The following is an 18,803-nucleotide window of genomic DNA, read 5'->3' as shown; positions in this document are numbered from 1 at the left end:
GGAGGTGATCCAGAGGGTTAGGCTAGTGGTATGATATTGACAAAGGGATAGGAGAGCAAGTTAGTTAAGTTCAGTAGAGTGGTGTTGAGAGCATCAATTTGGTCATCAAGGGAAGTAAGTTTGGGAATGGAGACTGGGTGGGGTATGATGACTTGAGAAAATTGGATGGGGTCAAAGGATCGGAGGTCTCTGTGGGATCAGGACAGACAAGCGCTTAGTACTGTGCTCTGTACACAGTAAGCGCTCAATAAATACGATTGAATGAATTTGTGGGGAAGGGGTGTGTGGTAGAGACCGCAGGTAAGGAGGTTGTGGTTGGATAGAGAGATTTCAGAGTTGGTGAGGGTAGATATTACACAGTGACAAGAGATGATGAAATGTAGTGTGTCCGAGTTGGTGAGTAGGTGAGGTGGGGTGGAGCAGGAGGTCAGTGGAGTTGAGGAGTGATAGAAAGTGGTCAGGGTAAGGTCGTAAGGAACATCTAAGGGGATATTGATCCCCAAGGATCAATATAGGGATTGAGAAAGAGAGAAGGAATGTGAGAAAAGTATCGAAATGTTTCAGAAAGTTGGAGATGGAATCTGGGGGATGGTAGTTGACTGTGACTAGTTATTGGAGACGGAAGTAGAGGAGGATGATGTGCGCTTCTAAAGAAAGGAAAGAGAGGGACAGGGGAGGTGGAATGGTGTGGAAGTGACAGTGGGGAGCAAGAAGGAATTCAACTCCTCCCCTTTTCCCGGTGAATATTGGGGAGTGGAAGAAGATAAGGCTCCTTCTAGACTGTGAGCCCCTTCTAGAGTGTGAGCCCACTGTTGGGTAGGGACCGTCTCTATATATTGCCAATTTGTACTTCCCAAGCGCTTAGTACAGTGCTCTGCACACAGTAAGCGCTCAATAAATACGATTGAATGAATGAACGAATAGAGAGAGCGGCAGGGGAGACTGTGTAGTGTGGAGAGAGCCAGCTTTCAGTGATGGTGAGGAGGAGCAGTGATTGAGTCAGAAACCAGTCAATGATGAAGGGAAGCTTACACACAAACAAACACACACACACATGCACACACACACACTCTCACACACTGCTCCCACCCGCCCATGCATGTGAGCAGCAGCCAAATAGTGGGGAAAGTCAACCCCAAGTTTCATGCAGCTTGTGAGAGGTAGTGGAAACTTCCACATGTGTGCCTTTTTTGGCTCTTCTTACCATAAGAGGTGTGACTTGAAGAGCTGAAGGTACACAGGTCACACTAATTGATGGCTTTCTGAATGGAATATTATAGCACTAACTCAGAGGAAATGCCCTGATAATGCTATGCCCCACGTGGAAGCAGGGACTCATGGGTACACCTGGTAGGTAAGGAGTAGGTTGTGTAAGTCTTCCATAGCAAAATCATGATTTGGATTTCTAAAATTGACCCACCCTTTCCTTCTCATGACTTAGTTACAATATTCTAGTCATGTTATCATGATTGCACTTGGATCTGTACCCTTTGGGCATTTGGTAGTCACCCCACCTTCAGTCCCACAGCACCCTTGTATTTCACTTCTCATGGCACTGCTTACCAGGTCTCCTAACTAGCTTGTAAAATACCTCGAGGGCTTCTGTGTATCCAATGTATTTAGAGAGCACTTATTCTGTGCTAAACCCTGTATTAAGCACTTGGGAGATTCATTCATTCATTAATTCAATCATATTTATTGAGACTTCCCGTGTGCAAAGCACTGTCATAAGCGCTGGGGAGAGTAAAATATAACAACAGATACATTCCTGCCCACAACAAACTCATAGTCTAGCTGGGAGAGTTCAATAATCCCTGACCTCAGTGATGTTCCTAAATTTCTAGTTCAGTGCTCAGCATCCAGTAGGGGCTCAGTAAAATTGTTAATGATGTCACTGATAAGAAAATGTAGGAGTTGAGAAATTGGTACGTAATAGAGATCACCCATATCATCCTCGGTGATAGAAGGTTAAAAGCGATGGAGCCAAGAATTGTAAAATATCTTTCACAGTGTTGATGGGTAGCCTGATTATAGAAATTGCTGAGAGAAAGAGAATCTAAGGTGAGAGAGGTTCTCCATGACGGTTAGGAATAATAATAATAATAATGTTGGTATTTGTTAAGCGCTTACTATGTGCAAAGCACTGTTCTAAGCGCTGAGCACTGTTCTAAGCGCTGAAAGCACTGTTCTAAGGACTGGGGAGTTTACAAGGCAATCAGATTGTCCCACAGGGGGCTCACAGTCTTCATCCCCATTAAAGATCTTCTCTATTTGGCAACCTACTTAGGCTGTTTGTCTTTAGTTGTTGATTAAGACCAGAAATGGCAACTCCTTTCTCCTCCACTTCCTGACTGGCAGGACAGAGGAGAGGGGACAAGGATTCATCAGGAGACTCTTAACAGACTGTCACAGAAATATCTTTCACAGTGTTGAAGTGCAGCCTGATTATAGAGATTGCTAAGTCCAAATGGCTTGGTCTAGGGAGGTATTCAATTATCCCAGTCCTTCTGGCCCTCATTATTTGGCCCTTGCTTTCCCTTTTGTGGACATTCAGACCCAACTGACATAACAGAGCAGCATCTGACTTTTGGAAGCTGTTTGGTAACATTTGATGTCACTTATACCACTGACGCACTTACACTTAAGATAATAGGTTTCTAAAATTTATTGAAACCCCTCAAATACAGGATGGATGGGTGTTTGACCTACTTAATGGATCAGATATTTAGGGATGCAATAAGCATATTTATTATTGTGCAGAGAGCAAAAACACCATCTAATTTTTTGAGGTTGTCTGCTCGATGTAAATTTTTCTATTCCAGTGAATTGTTCATTGCTTGCCAATTGTTGTAGTGCGAAGACAACCATTTGAGACCCATACCAGGGGAGTTTGAAGCAGTCTTCCCCTTCTAGACTGTGAGCCCACTGTTGGGTAGGGATCGTCTCTATATGTTGCCAACTTGTACTTCCCAAGTGCTTAGTACAGTGCTCTGCACACAGTAAGCGCTCAATAAATATGATTGATTGATTGATTGATTAAGGTGTGTGGATACAAAAGAGGTTGAAGTTTATCTCTTTTTGAAAATGATAAGGAAAGCCAATCTTGCACAGATATTTTGCTCCACCCTGAATAGTGAGAGAGCAAAGAAGAGGTGCGAGACAGAATCTTTCTAATGTTCTTGTGGCTGAGGCTCAGAAAGCATGCTAGGAAAGGGAAGGGGTTTAAAACTGCTTATGAGAATTGCCTAACTTTTCTCTTCTCTGTACCATGTCTCTAGCTAGGTTGTGTACTGGAATTTGAAGGAAGAGGGTTAGAAGATATTGAGTTAATTTGGTTTCTAGTCTGTAAGCTCCTTGAGGGCAGGGATCATGTCTGCTTTCTCTATTGTGCCCCTCCCACCCCCAAGTACTTATTGAGAAGCAGTGTGGCTTAGTGGATAGAGCACGGGTCTGGGAGTCATCAAGACCTGGGTTCTAATCCCAGCTCTGCCACTTGTCTGCTGTGTGATCTTGGGCGGGTCACTTAACTTCTCTGGGCCTCAGTTACCTCATCTGTAAAATGGGGATTAAGAGTGTGAGCCCCACGTGGGACAGGGGCTGTGTCCAACCTGATTAACATTTGTCTACCCCAGTGCTTAGTACAGTGCCTGGCACATAGTAAGCACTTAATAAGTACAATAATAATAATAATTCTCATCAGATAGTAATCAATCAATCGTATTTCTTGAGTGCTTACTGTGTGCAGAGCACTGTACTAAGCACTTGGGAAGTACAAGTTGGCAACATATAGAGACGGTCCCTACCCAACAGTGGGCTCACAGTCTAGAAGGTGGGCTCACAGTCTAGAAGATAGTAGATTGTAAGATCCTTGAAGGCAGGGGTCATATCAGCTACCTCTATTCATTCATTCAATCAATCAATTGTACTTATAATAATAATAATGGCATTTATTAAGTGCTTACTATGTGCAAAGCACTGTTCTAATCGCTGGGGAAGTTACAAGGTGATCAGGCTGTCCCATAGGGGGCTCACAGTCTTAATCCTCATTTTGCAGATGAGGTAACTGAGGCACCGAGAAGTTAAGTGACTTGCCCAAAGTCACACAGCTGACAACTGGCAGAGCCGGGATTTGAACCAACGACCTCTGACTCCAAAGCCCAAACTCTTTCCACTGAGCCACGCTGCTTCTCTTATAGAGCATTTTGTGCAGAGCACTGTACTGGAGAAGCAGGGCTTGTGCCCAGACCGAGACTTCAGGGTGGAGCATGGAGGTTTCTCGGGCCGGCCCGTGTATAACCTGAAATGTGTACCGGACACCAGGTTGCTGGTTATGAGCGGCCCCCCAGGTGATGCCCGGCATGTGTGGGAAATGGCGGAGGACAGTGACGTCATCCGAGCCGTGGGCGCCAGCGGCAGCGGGGCAGGCGCCGAGGGCCCGTGGCCCAGGATTGCAGCCACGGTCGGCCGGGCCCCCGGGGTGGTCCACGGGGCCAGACTCGGCGACGTGCGGATCACCGAGATGGAGTCGCGGGCAGTCGTCTTCAGGGCAGGGCTGAGCGGCGACGACGAAGTGAGCAGTCTCCAGGTCCTGGACGCGGACACCTTCCTCCTCTGCTGTGCGTCGGGGAAGCTCGGCCTGCTGGACATCCGCCAGGCCCCGGGGACCCCGGTGACCCTGGGACCCACCCCCGGGCCCACCGGGGAGCCATGGTGCGCCGGAGCCCGAGACCGGGCCGGGGCGGACCCCACCGTCGCCAGCCTCTCCTCGGGAGGGCAGCTGCGGCTCACTGACCTGCGGAACCCGCGCGGCCCACGTGGCGGGCCCGCTGCCCGGCGACCACCGAGCCCAGCGCGGACGGGGAGCTGCTGTGGGTGACCTGGGTTCCGGCCCTGGACAGCTGCCTGGCCGTTTCAGGGCTCGATGGCACCGTGAGAGTCTACGACACCACAACCGCCCCAGGAGACGGAGCGGAGCCGCTCTTTGTCCACAAGGGTCACCTCTTCATGGCCCCCGACGGCCCCGGGGAGACCCCTCCGCTGGTCACCGCCCACACCTGGCACCCCTGGCGCCCGAGAACGCTACTGTCGGCCACCACCGACGGCTCCCTGCACGTGTGGGACTGGACGGACCCTCGGGCTGCCCGCTGACGTTGGCGGGCGGGAGGGAGGGTGGAAGGAGCCGGGCCTCCTTCCCGACAGGGTGGGCATCGTCCTTCTTCCAGCTGGAGCCCCCAGAGCCCGCGAGTCCCATCCCCGTCCCCTGCCTCGGTCCCGGGACCTGGAATCCAGCCGAAGGGCGGGGTCCCCGCTCCTGCTCCGAGTCCCCGCTTTTTGGGAGCGGGTGGGTCGGGCCCCAGGGGCAGCCTGCGCCTTGGCAGCGATGGCAACTGAGGACCCTTGAGGAGCCCGTCATGGAGGTTGCTTGCCTTGGGCAGCAACCGCGGCAGAGTCTCCCAGCACCGCCAGTCCTGAGTTTAGAGCCAACTGCCACCGCCGGAGTGAGGTTGGTCAAGGGGCGTCGCTGGAGGAGGGAGTCCCAGTGGACTCATAATAATAATAACGTTGGCATTTGTTAAGCACTTACTGTGTGCAAAGCACTGTTCTAAGCGCTGGGGGGATACAAAGTGATCAGGTTGTCCCACGTGGGGCTCATGGTCTTAGTCCCCATTTTACAGATGGGGTAACTGAGGCTCAGAGAAGTTAAGTGACTTGTCCAAGGTCACACTGCAGACTATTACTCTATTTATTTATTTATTTTACTTGTACATATCTATTCTATTTATTTTATTTTGTTAGTATGTTTGGTTTTGTTCTCTGTCTCTCCCTTTTAGACTGTGAGCCCACTGTTGGGTAGGGACTGTCTCTATATGTTGCCAACTTGTACTTCCCAAGTGCTTAGTACAGTGCTCAGCACACAGTAAGCACTCAATAAATACGATTGATTGATTGACAGTAGACAGTGAACTTACAGTCTAGAAGGGGAGACAGGCTTCAATCAATCAATCAATTTGTACTCTCCCAAGTACTTAGTACGGTGGTCTACACACAGGCATTAAATGGTAACGATTGCTACATCATACTGTTCTTTCCTCTTTAATAGTTCATTGACCTGCCCCTTCCTCCATCCTCTCTGGTTCTAGCCTTTTTCTCCTCCCAGATGGATTACCTGTAATGTTCTTTTCATTGTTTTCCCTGACACAAGTCCCTCCCTTCTTCAGTCCATTCTATTTACAGAGGATTTGAGTCACTTCACCAGGCTCCAGTTAACTCATCTGCTCTTTTCTCCCTGTACTAACTGCACCTTGCTCATAACTTGTCCATGTCAGAAATTTTTTTCCCCGTGTGGATCTCCCGCCCATCCCTCAAACTCACCAAATAATGTCCCCACTCCTCACACGCACCCCACAGAGTTCCCTAAAAAGCCACCAGCTCCCACAAAAGACCTTTCATTATTCATCTCCCACCTCCCTGGTCATGTCACCCCATCACTCACCTCGAGGGAATTCTGTTGATTATTTATGTGAATGCCACCCTTTGGTTTTTATTCGTATCCATGCTCTTACACTTTTACCTGTTGTATGCTTGCAATTTGTGTTTGCTTGTCTTCCTCAATGATATGTTCCAGCAAGAAGTACAGTGTTCGGCACATAGTAAATGCCTAATAAATGCTGGGATGATGATGATCATCCCTGTTGTCCAGATGCTTGGCCTTGCTCGAGAAGCATTATTCTATTACAAGTATTATTCACTTGCAAATTGCTTTGACTGCATATTTCTGAAAAGTTCTCCTGAGTTGCTCCCTAGAGATCCCATGAAACAGAGACAATAATTGTTGCTCCTGATGATGGAACCAGTTTCCTCTAGTCACCAAAGGAATGATGCCCCAGAGTTTTATTGAAGTGATTCTAGGAAAGGCCTTCAAAAGCTTTGCTTTGTTAAGAAATGTCATCCCCAGTATCATCATCCATTAGACCAGGGAAACAAACAAGAGAAAGAAACTTCGAATTTATGGCCTCTTGTCTGCCTTATCCCTACAATAGCTTCCTTCAAAGATTGTGCACTTGGGGTGAGGAGGTTGAGGTGGGGAGGGAGGATGGAATTTATTCTTAGAAGAGGTTTCTTCCTAGAATATCATCTCAAACTTGTGATCCCAGATGTGGCGAGTAGAATTCTGCATTTATGAAGCTGTAAATAACTTTCTGCTTTTATTCAAGTTCCAATTCCATTCTTTGCATTTGACTCTTGTGACATATCCTACAGATCCCTGCCAAAAGACACCTTAAACAAATTCCTGATATGACTAAGTAACAGAGGGACACTGGATTCAGTGATTGGCTGGGTTTATTCAATTGTACATCCAGTTATTTATTCTGCTATTTCATTCTGACATCTTGAGGGCAGGGGCCATGTGTCTTGTATTTCATGTACTCTCCCGAGTGCTTAGTACAGTAATAATAATAATATTATAATAATGGCATTTATTAAGCACTTATTATGTGCAAAGCACTGTTCTAAGCGCTGGGGAGGTTACAAGGTGATCAGGTTGTCCCAGGGGGGCTCACAGTCTTAATCCCCATTTTACAGATGAGGTAACTGAGGCATAGAGAAGTGAAGTGACTTGCCCAAAGTCACACAGCTGACAATTGGCAGAGCCGGGATTTGAACCCATGACCTCTGACTCCAAAGCCTGTGCTCTTTCCACTGAGCCACACTACTCTGTGCACTCAGGTGCTTAGTGTATGAATTGTACTTTCCAAATGCTTAGAACAGTGCCCTGCACACAATAAGCGCTCAATAACTACGATTGATTGAATGAATTGAATGAATGAATGTTGTTGGCAGGATCTTCGGCAAAGTCCTTCTGGACTAACTCCTGAATCAGTGAATATAAATGGATAATAAGAGTAGTGTTCCTTAAATTCATATACTGATCTGTGGGAGTAAATATCTCACTCAGGGTTTCATTTAGTGATGTTTGTTCCAGCATACCCCAAAGGGGGTCTCTGGTGCTCTGGGAGAGAAGTGAGCAATGTATCAAGACAATAGTTTCTGCTTTCATCCCCCCACCTGCCCTTGCTCCCTTCTGCCTTATTACCATAAATAGCATTTATTGCCAGCCTACTGTATGCCAAGCACTGTACAAGGCACCTGGGAACAGACAGGAGAAGTAAAGGACAAAGTCTCTTCCCTAGAGGAGCTTTAAGGGGGAGATAAATTACTTATGTCAATAGTCCTACCAAAACGGTTGGAAATTTTCTGTGGATGCCTATCCACTTGGCACCCCAGAATACCCCTCTGGCACAGCTGGAACCCTCACAAGAAAGGGGGGAAAGCACAGTCGTAAACAGGTCGTATTCCCCTTGTACCCGTAACCCACTTCCTCCCCTCCCAGGATGCATTTGGCTTTTGAGAGCCCCCAACGGAAAGGCCAAAGGCATGGTGAGGTGGCATTGTAGGGGATGAACAGGGAAGAGGAGGAATCTCATGTAGGAAGTTGGGCACTTAGGTCGGGCCTCAGTTTCTTTGTAAAATGGGCATTTGATACCAGTTCTCCATCCTACTTAGACTGGGAGCCTCATGTGGAACAGCAACTGCTTCCCACTTGATTAATTTGTTTGACAGATAGAGTGCTTTCCAAATACCACAGTTATTATTTTGATGATTCCTGCTGCCAAGCCTCCTAGCACTTGAGAAGAGCAAATGCACCTCCATTTCCCTTAATAAGCCTTACAGAGTGACTTGGCCAATGGGGGAAAAGGAAAGGGAAAAGTTTGAAATTTTAGTTGGGCGTTTAGTAAATGCGATTACTCCGAAGGAGTACAAGGCATCTTTTGCCTTCCAAAATTTTCACTCTTACTGCTTTAAGCCCGCACTCACAGGAAGCAATTTTGGTAAATGACAGAAGGTCCCATGTATGAAAAAGGAGAGGTTGCTCTGCACAGAGTGAGTGCTCAATAGACACGATTGACTGACAGACTGACTGCAGGCAGGGATCATGCCTAATGACTCTATCATAAAGATAATAATAGTAATGATAATAATAATAATAGTTCTCAACTCTCTCAGAGCTTGCCTCCTCTGGGTGAAGATTGGAATGAAGAGTGATTCAGAAAACTCCAAAATGTGTTAATCCAAAATTAAATCTAATCTAAACCCTAATCCCTTGCTTCAAAGTCCAGCGACTCTGATGTCTAATTGAGTGCTGCAATAGAACTTGACTTTTCGACAAATCAGTAACAATTTGATGTATGATCAAGCTATATTTCATTATCACAATAAACATTCTGGTCCTCTAAAATGTCTATAGGATATTCTAAAGTGTAGCCCTGCCCCAGTGAGCTTCCAATCCATATAAAATGGGGTCAAGAGGGAAGGAAATCTAAGGAAAAATTTGAGTGACAAGACACAACAGTAGTTTGGGATGTTTAGGCACACTGGGTCTATTTCAGTTGATGATGATAATAATAATAATAATGGTATTTATTAAGTGCTTATTGTGTGCCAGGCACTGTTCTAAGTGCTGGGGTCAATACATGCTCATGGGTTTGGACACAGCCCCTGTCCCATATAGGGCTCACAGTCTTAATCCCCATTTTACAGATAAGGGAACTGAGGCACAGAGAAGTAAAGTAACTTGCCCAAGGTCACACAGCAGACAAGTGGCAGAACAGGGATTTAGCCCCCTGGCCCTTATGATTCCCAAGCATGGGCTCTATCCACTAGCCCACACTGCTTCTCTGTTGAGTTTGCTTCTCTTGTGAATAGAAAATTGACAAATCCTGGAAGCGATCTGCGGGATAATTTCATTTTTCCCCCCACCCTCGGCCAATCAGGTGGAGAGAGTTCATTCCACACCCTAGATTAGCAAACTCAATTGTCGTCTGTCTGTCTTCATGAATCAGTGGAAAAGGTCGAATGGGGAAGCTGCCGTTCTTTGGGCCCAAGGGGACATCGACCCCGCTGGAAGAGTATTATCAGCTACCCAGCCTGGAGTGAAAGGCTCTGACCACAACAGTCAGAAGGGTTTCAAACCTCACAATCGATCCAGAATGGAATGATATCTGCCCTGGCGCTGGGCAATGCAATGATCATGATGCTTTGCCAAAAGAACAAAAGCTGTGGTCTGAGCTAAAGGGATTCTGCAGATGCGCTACCGCTGCTTTGCTTGGATCATAGGGTTACCGTGGTTGGGTTAATCTCAATTTTCGAAGGAGCTGGAGAGGCACTGTGAATCCTAGGGCTCTGGAGAAATGAAGTTAATGGCATGCTCAGTCTTTGCATGTTCTCCATCTGCTTGCTTGAGGGTGAGGAAGTGGAGGTGGGGGTGGAAGAAGCACCCCCAGATTGCAATAACCAAAATTATAGGTCTGCCTCATGGCCACAGGGTCTGCACACAACCAGGGAATAGCTGGGAAGCACAATAGTGCAGCAGGACTTAGCGCTCATTGACAGGAGACAGTAAAGTAGATATGAAGGCTGAGTGAAAAATCCTTGATAAAAGAACTTGAAGAGCACATTCTGTAGATAAGAAAATGTGTGTGAAAGAAACACAAAGATGATTGGTGAAGGCCAGGAGAGGGGAGAAGAGGACAGAGGAGCAGGGGGGAAAAGGGTAAGAAAGAATGAAAATAAGCCTGATTTAGAAAAACACAGAATTCCATTTTCCTGGTTGGTATATGTTCAGTTGGATACGCAATGATTTATTTTACTTCAGCTGTTAATCTTTTTATGTCTGCTTCCTCCATTAGAGTGTAAGCTTCTTGAAGGCAAGAAGTGTGTTATTTCTGTTTTAATAATAAGAATAATGGCATTTGTTAAGCACTTACTATGTGCCAGGAACTGTGCTAAGCGCTGGGGTGGGTACAAACTAGTCAGGGTGGACACAGTCCCTGTCCTACACACTCGTAATCCCCCTCTTTGACAGATGAGGTAACTTGAGGTACAGAGAAGCAAAGTGACTTGCCCAAGGTCACACAGCAGACATGTGGCGGAGCTGGGATTAGAACCCACGACCTTCTGACTCCCAGGCCTGTGCTCGATCACCTACGCCATGTTGCTTCTAGTAGTAGTAATAATAGTATTTCTAGAACAGTCACTGTGTGCAGTGCACTGTACTGATTGCAAAAGTACAACAGAAGCAGGAGACACTGGACCAATGATATACTTCAACCACTGGACGCAATCCTAGTTGCTCCATCTTTGGAAGGATGTAAAATCGATCAATAGTAATTGTTGAATGGCTAGTGTGTGAAGTATGGTATTATAAGTGAGCCCATTGTTGGGTAGGGACCATCTCTATAATGATGTGCATATACCTTTAATTCTATTTGTTCTGTTGATTTTGACACCTGTCTACATGTTTTGTTGTCTGTCTCCCCCTTCTAGACTGTGGACCTGTTGTTGGGTAGCGACCGTCTCTATATATTGCCGACTTGCACTTTCCAAGCGCTTAGTACAGTGCCCTGCACACAGTAAGTTCTCAATAAATATGATTGAATGAATAAGTGCTTGAAGAGTACAATGGAGTTGTAGGACACAGTCCCCACCCTCATAGAGCTCACAATATATGAAGGGAAGACACACAATATTCTCCTAGACTGTGATCTCTGTACGGGACAGGGATGATGTCTGACCTGTAGATCATGAATCTAAACCCAGCGTTTAGTAAAGTGTTCAGCACATAGTAAGTGCTTAACAGATACCACAATTAAAGGTGGCAGTTAAAAAAAATGAAAAGAAAAACTTTCTCACCTAGCAGGTGGTAGCCATATGGAATTTATCCCCACAGGAAATTGCAGAAGTGAAAAATATCAACAGACTGAAAAGGAGGTTGGGTAAATTCATGGATGAGAGATTCATAATGGGTCAGTAGAGGGAAAGATAGGGATGTTAGATTCATTCATTCAATTGTATTTATTGAGTGCTTACTGTGTGCAGAGCACTGTACTAAACACTTGGCAAGTACAAGTTGGCAACATATAGAGACGGGCCCTACCCAACAACGGGCTCACAGTCTAGAAGGGGGAGACAGACAATAAAACAAAACATGTTAGATGCCTCATCCCTAACCATTAGGAATTTATTGAGCACCTATTGTGTGCAGAGCACTGTGGTAGTCACTGGGGAGAGTACAATAGAACAAATGGAGATGGTCCTGGCCCTCTAGGAGCTTACAACCTAGCAGGAGAGATAGACATAAAAACACCTTACAGATAGGAGGAAGAAGATAAAGTGGATGTGTTGCAGAGTTAGTTCTCAGGTTATACCAAGCACCCTGCTGCCACTGTCAGAGACAGACTACTTTGTCATCAGTGCGACCGCCTGTTGGGTAGGGACTGTCTCTATATGTTGCCAATTTGTACTTCCCAAGCGCTTAGTACAGTGCTCTGCACACAGTAAGCGCTCAATATATACGATTGATGATGATGATATGCCATTTGAGAAAACAGTCTCCACCTTCCAAGTGAACATCCCTGAAAATGGACCCTTAGGTTATTTTAGCTGACTGAACGACAGGAGGGAGAAGCTATGGTGAGGGTGAGAAGCAGCATGGCCTAGTGGATAAAGCACTGGCGTGGGAGCCAGAGCACCTGGGTTCTAATCTCAGCTCCCTCACTTGTCTGCTGTGACATTGGGCAAGTCACTTCACTTCTCTGGGCCTCAGTTTCCTCAACTGTAACACCGGGATTCAGTGCCTGCCTTGCCTCCTACTTGACTGTGAGACCCATGTAGGACAGGCACTGCGTGATTAACTTGTATTTACTCCAAGCCTTAGAACTATCCTATCTCTATCCTAATCCTCTTCGACTTCTCAGCTGCCTTCGACGCTGTGGACCACCCCCTTCTCCTCAACACGCTATCCAACCTTGGCTTCACAGACTCCGTCCTCTCCTGGTTCTCCTTTTATCTCTCCGGCTGTTCATTCTCAGTCTCCTTTGTGGACTCCTCCTCCCCCTCCCATCCTCTTACTGTAGGGGTTCCTCAAGGGTCAGTTCTTGGTCCCCTTCCGTTCTCTATCTGCACTCACTCCCTTGGTGAACTCATTCGCTCCCACGGCTTCAACTATCATCTCTACGCTAATGACACCCTAATCTACATCTCTGCCCCTGCTCTCTCTTCCTACCTCCAGGCTCGGGTCTCCTCCTGCCTTCAAGACATCTCCATCTGGATGTCTGCCCACCATCTAAAACTCAATATGTCCAAGACTGAACTCCTTATCTTCCCTCCCAAACCCTGCCCTCTCCCTGACTTTCCCATCACTGTAGACGGCACTACCATCCTTCCTGTCTCACAAGCGCGCAACACTGATGTCATCCTCGACTCTGCTCTCTCGTTCACCCCTCACATCCAATCTGTCATCAAAATCTGCCGGTCTCAGCTCCGCAACATCACCAAGATCCGCCCTTTCCTCTCCATCCAAACCGCTACCTTCCAGGTTCAATCTCTCATCTTATCCCGAATGGATTACTGCATCAGCCTCCTCTCTGATCTCCCATCCTCCTGTCTCTCCCTACTTCAGTCTATACTTCACGCTGCTGCCCGGATCATCTTTGTGCAGAAACGCTCTGGGCATGTTACTCCCCTCCTCAAAAATCTCCAGTGGCTACCAGTCATCCTATGCATCAAGCAAAAACTCCTCACTCTTGGCTTCAAGGCTTTCCATCACCTCTCCCCCTCCTACCTCACCTCCCTTCTCTCCTTCTCTAGCCCAGCCCGCACCCTCTGCTCCTCTGCCACTAACCTCCTCACTGTGCCTCGTTCTCACCTGTCCCGCCGTCAACCCCCGGCCCACATCCTCCCTCTGGCCTGGAATGCCCTCCCTCTACACATCTACCAAGCTGGCTCTCTTCCTCGCTTCAAAGCCCTACTGAGAGCTCACCTCCTCCAGGAGGACTTCCCAGACTGAGCCCCCTTTTTCCTCTCCTCCTCCCCATCCCCCACCCGCCCTACCTCCTTCCCCTCCCCACAGCACCTGTATATATGTTTGTACAGATTTATTACTCTATTTATTTTACTAGTACATATTTACTATTCTATTCATTTTGCTAATGATGTGCATCTAGCTTTACTTCTATTTATTCTGATGACTTGACACCTGTCCACATGTTTTGTTTTGTTGTCTGTCTCCCCTTTCTAGACTGTGAGCCCATTGGTGGGTAGGAACCGTCTCTATATGTTGCCAACTTGTACTTCCCAAGCGCTTAGTACAGTGCTCTGCACATAGTAAGTGCTCAATAAATACGATTGAATGAATGAATGAACAGTGCTTGAGGAGTAGAATAAGTGCTCAACGAATGCCATAAAAAAAGTGGAGGGGCTGATGAAAACTTATGTGGGCTTGGAGGGGATTAATACCCTGTTCAAAAGACAGGAGAAATGTTGGTTTGATCATACATTCAATAGTTTGATTCATTGTTGCCTCAGGAAAAAATATGAGAGAAAACTATTTCCTGCAAAGGCCTTGCTCTGCCTCCTCAAAAGCACCTACCACTTGGCTGTGCAACAAATGTAAAATAATCACAATAATTTATTCACAGATATCTTTTGTGATTAACGAAAGGAGTAAAGACAGCTGTTAAAATCATTTTGGCAAAGTAATTGGATTTGAACTTCAGCTTAAATATGAGAGTCCTGATAGTTATTCCCTAGTGAATAGCATTAGCATTCTAAAATAATCTGGAGTAAAAATGACTTCTATACTTTGTAATGCAAAAAAAATGCTAATTTTCAGCTTGTGGGTTGACTGTTTCTATTTCTTCTCAAAACACTTCCCAATTTTCCTCTGTCATCCAGGACAGCACCACAAAATCCAATGTGTTTCAGTCTGCTTGAAAGTGACAAATTGCCTCAGCTGTGGCTTGGAGATCTTGGTCAATTTCCCATTGGTGGGAAAAATTCAGGTGAGACCCCCCAGGGGCATCGTGGCATTTAGCTTTCTCAGAGTGCTTGAATTTGGGGGCTCTTATTTCAAAGAGGGCACAGATTTGGCCTGGAAGGCAGAAGGACCTGGGTTCTAATCCCAGCTCTGCCACTTGTCTGCTCTGTGACCTTAGGCAAGTCACTTAACTTCTCTGTGCCTCAGTAAACCTCATCTGCAAAATAATAAGACTTTGAGCCCCATGTGGGACAGGGACTGCATCCAACCTGATTAGCTTGTATCTACCCCAGAATTTAGTACAGTGCCTGTCACGCAGTAAATGCTTAAACAAATACCGTAAAAAAATGATTTCCTTTACCTAGACAACCCTTTTCAAAAGTCATTTCTTTCTCTGTGTAGCAATATATTTCTCAAATTTGCATGCCAGGTTTTTTTCCAAGGAACTCAAGGTACTGACCACAGAACTTTAAGCATGGAGGGTCAAACATCATGAAATGAAAACTAAGGGAAACAGGAAAGAAGAGAGGAAGACAGAGTTTGGGGATAAGGGTGTGTTCTGAATTCAGGTATTGCAAGTAACAGCACTATCACCTACCAAGGCTGATGGGAATTTCATGTCATTATTTTACCTCTAAGACTATGACTAATAACTTTCAGGGATGCCCTGAGGATTTCCCCAGTCCCTGTTTTCAAGTCTTTCACACTGTGCCATTTTTGTCTCTCCTCTCCATTTTTTTAATGGTATTCAAGTGCTTACTGTGTGCCAGGCACTGTACTAGGCACTGGGATAGACACAAGCTGATCAGGTTGGACACAGCCCATGTCCCACATGAGACTTCCTGTCTTAATCCCCATTTTATAGATGAGGCAACTGAGGCACAGAGAAGTTAAGAGACTTATCTCACAGCAGAGAAGTGACAGAGCTGGGTTTAGAACCCAGGTCCTTCTGACTCCCAGGCCAGTGCTCTATCCATCCATTCAACCACACTGCTTCTCATTTAACACATGGAGGGAGGCACACAAAATCACATGGAGACTTGGTTCCTGCATCCAACATGAAATTGTGAGCTCATTGTTGGGTAGGGACCGTCTCTATATGTTGCCGATTTGTACTTCCCAAGTACTTAGAACAGTGCTCTGCACACAGTAAGTGCTCAATAAATATGATTGAATGAACGAATTGCTTTTTGCAACCTTTCCCACAGATAGGGAAGGGAAGGAGAGGCCCCAGGGCATTCCTCATGAATTTTATCAGTGGCCTAGATTTCTCCAGGCTAAATGGTTCAGTGAATTGAGGGGATGAGATGTCACCTCTACCACTGACAACATAAACTCATGTGTGATAGCAAAAGGCTTTCTGGGTCCTATCAGTGTAGCAGGCACCATTGAAAACAAACCATTTAATTCCTTGGTGACTCAGTTTACTCACTTTGAGGAATGAGATTTCTGACACCTGCCTCAGGGGTGTTGATACAAAAAGCTTAAAAGCACATTGAAAGCTTAAATAAGAGGTGTTATCTGTTTATTTATTCATGTCTTTAATTTTAACACTGGAGCCTGGGTGAGATTTGCACCTGGATTTAATAATAATAATAATGTTGGTATTTGTTAAGCGCTTACTATGTGCCAACCACTGTTCTAAGCACTGGTAATCAGGTTATCCCCCATGGGGCTCACAGTCTGTGAGCCCCAGTCTTCATCCCCATTTTACAGATGAGGGAAGTGAGGCCCAGAGAAGTTAAGTGACTTGCCCAAGGTCACACAGCTGACAAGTGGTGGAACCAGGATTAGAAACTATGACCTCTGGCTCCCCAGCCCATGCTCTTTCCACTGAGCCAAGCTGCTTCGTAAGGATTTGTTCTTTTTACTCACGCTTTCCTCAGCCCCTCAGCACTTAAGTACATACCCATAAATTATTTATTTTTATATTCACTCTCTCTATATATTGTACTTATATTGTACTCTCGTTATATACATATATTATATTCACTCTAAGACAGGCTTAGCAGTATATATGTCCTAACATATGCTGCATTTCTAGTTCCTCCTTCATCCTAAATCTCAGTCAATCGGTGGCATTTATTGAGCACTGACTGTGTGCAGGGCACTGCACTACGCTCTCAATACTAAGGAAGCAGGGAAAAAATAGGTCAGGGTCTGGGTGATGTGACTGATTTAGGGAAAGAATTCTGACCCAGGTTCTGCAAAAACATTTCCCTCAGAATATGTCTGGTAGTTATTTGAAATTTGCTCATGTCATCCTTATGGTCACTTTTTGAGGGGAAACGTGGATTTGCCTTGCCCTTTTATATTGTGAGTGGAAATTTGGCAACAGTGCACTGGTAGAACTCATGGTTTTTCTGTAACACAGTGTCACCAGGGCATCCTATCCTTCAGAGAACTTTTGAAGATCAGCTTGACTCCTCCCTGCTTCCCTTCCAAACCTCCCAGAAATCCACCCCAATTAATCCTCACCTTCTTGGGCCTGGGAGTCAGAGAACCTGGGTTCTAATGTCACCTCTGCCACTTGCCTGCTGCATGTCCTTGCCAGTCCTCCGTTCCTTCATCCGTAAAACAGGGATTCAATACCTGTTTTTCCTCCTATTTAAAATGTGAGTCTCATGGGAGACCTAATGATTTTATAGCTACCACAGTGCTTAGTACATTCATTCCTTGGCACATAATAAGCGCTTACCGAAGATCACAGTTAATTACGATTCCTGGTCATGTATTATCACTTGTGGGTGGATTCTGTTTCTTCAGTTTACTTATTTATTTCCTACTTTTGTTTGGGCCAATGGTATCAATTATTGGACTCTTTTTTTCCCCTCATGATATATGTTCAATTTGTGCCTGCCCATCCCAAACTCTTATATGGTCAACTGCTTGGGAGAAGGAACTGTCTTGTCCCAAGCAGTTGGTAGAGTGCTCTGCACATAAGTATTGATGACGATGATGAAAGTGGAAGTTGGACTAAAAGAGGGACTGAATATGTAAAGCAAATGGAACATTTAGCTAGAGGAGGGTAGTCCCTCTTCTAAACTATCAGAGAATTTGGGCCTGTGTTGTGAGTTTAGTAAGCATAATGTCAAGCTGGTACCTAAAAGTGATGTTATTTCCACCTGAATCTTTTTGGTAGAAATATCCCTTTAAAGCCGCGGTTCCTTTCAGGGAAAATCTGCTCTAAAACATCTCACTAGCATTTACCAGGGCTGCAGGGCGTGGGAATCGTTCAGATTCTTTACATTTTGTTTTTCCAATTGCTCTCTAGCTCTCTGGGTGGAGATGCAATCACAGGGCCTAGGAATCTAGTGCTAGAGAGAGCGCACTCTGTGAGTCAGAACAATTTGCAGTGTTCACACACACTGTATGTCTGGCTTGGGATTTCCTAGAAGACAGGAGATACCTTCATAGCAGAACAAATGCCCAAAGTTAGCCTGAAATCTGCAGACTTGGTTACAACCAATGCTGAAATGAGCTGTGGGGAGGGGATGGGGAAAAAGAAGAAAGAGAAGAAAATGTCTCCCCCCTCTAGACTGTAAGCTCATGTGGACAGGGAATGTGTCTGTTTATTGTTGTAGTGTATTCATTAATTTGTTCATTCATTCGTATTTATTAAGCGCTTACTGTGTGCAGAGCACCGTACTAAGTGCTTGGGAAAGTACAATACAACAGTAAACACTGACAGTCCCTGCCCCCACCGAGCTCACAGTCTAGAGAAGGGCAGACAGACATCAATACAAATAAATACAATTACAGATATATACATTATTGTACTCTCCCAAGTGCTTAGTACAGTGCTCTGCACACAGTAAGCACTCAAGAAGTAGAATTGACTGAAAATACAGTTCCAAGTGATCACCATGGATGGATCAGTCAAAAGTCAATGGTATTTATTGAGCGCTTACTGTGTACAGAGCACTGT

The 18,803-nt window shown here is 45.6% G+C and overlaps 1 protein-coding gene across 1 annotated transcript; it reads left to right on the top strand.

Moving 5' to 3' along the window:
- The first annotated feature begins 1,095 nt into the window (after positions 1-1,095).
- LOC119948209 (WD repeat-containing protein 73-like) lies at positions 1,096-18,065 on the top strand. Its single transcript, XM_038770116.1, is given in 8 exon segments — positions 1,096-1,153; positions 2,555-2,601; positions 4,211-4,802; positions 4,805-5,136; positions 5,223-5,503; positions 8,393-8,439; positions 14,794-14,900; positions 18,018-18,065. Coding segments are annotated over 8 exon segments (1,512 nt in total).
- The last annotated feature ends 738 nt before the right edge of the window (positions 18,066-18,803 follow it).

The sequence above is a fragment of the Tachyglossus aculeatus genome, chromosome X4, assembly GCF_015852505.1.
Source record: "Tachyglossus aculeatus isolate mTacAcu1 chromosome X4, mTacAcu1.pri, whole genome shotgun sequence".
NCBI lineage: Eukaryota > Metazoa > Chordata > Mammalia > Monotremata > Tachyglossidae > Tachyglossus > Tachyglossus aculeatus.
The sequence above is the reverse complement of the archived record's forward strand: the minus strand, read 5'-3'. Positions and strand labels throughout refer to the sequence as shown.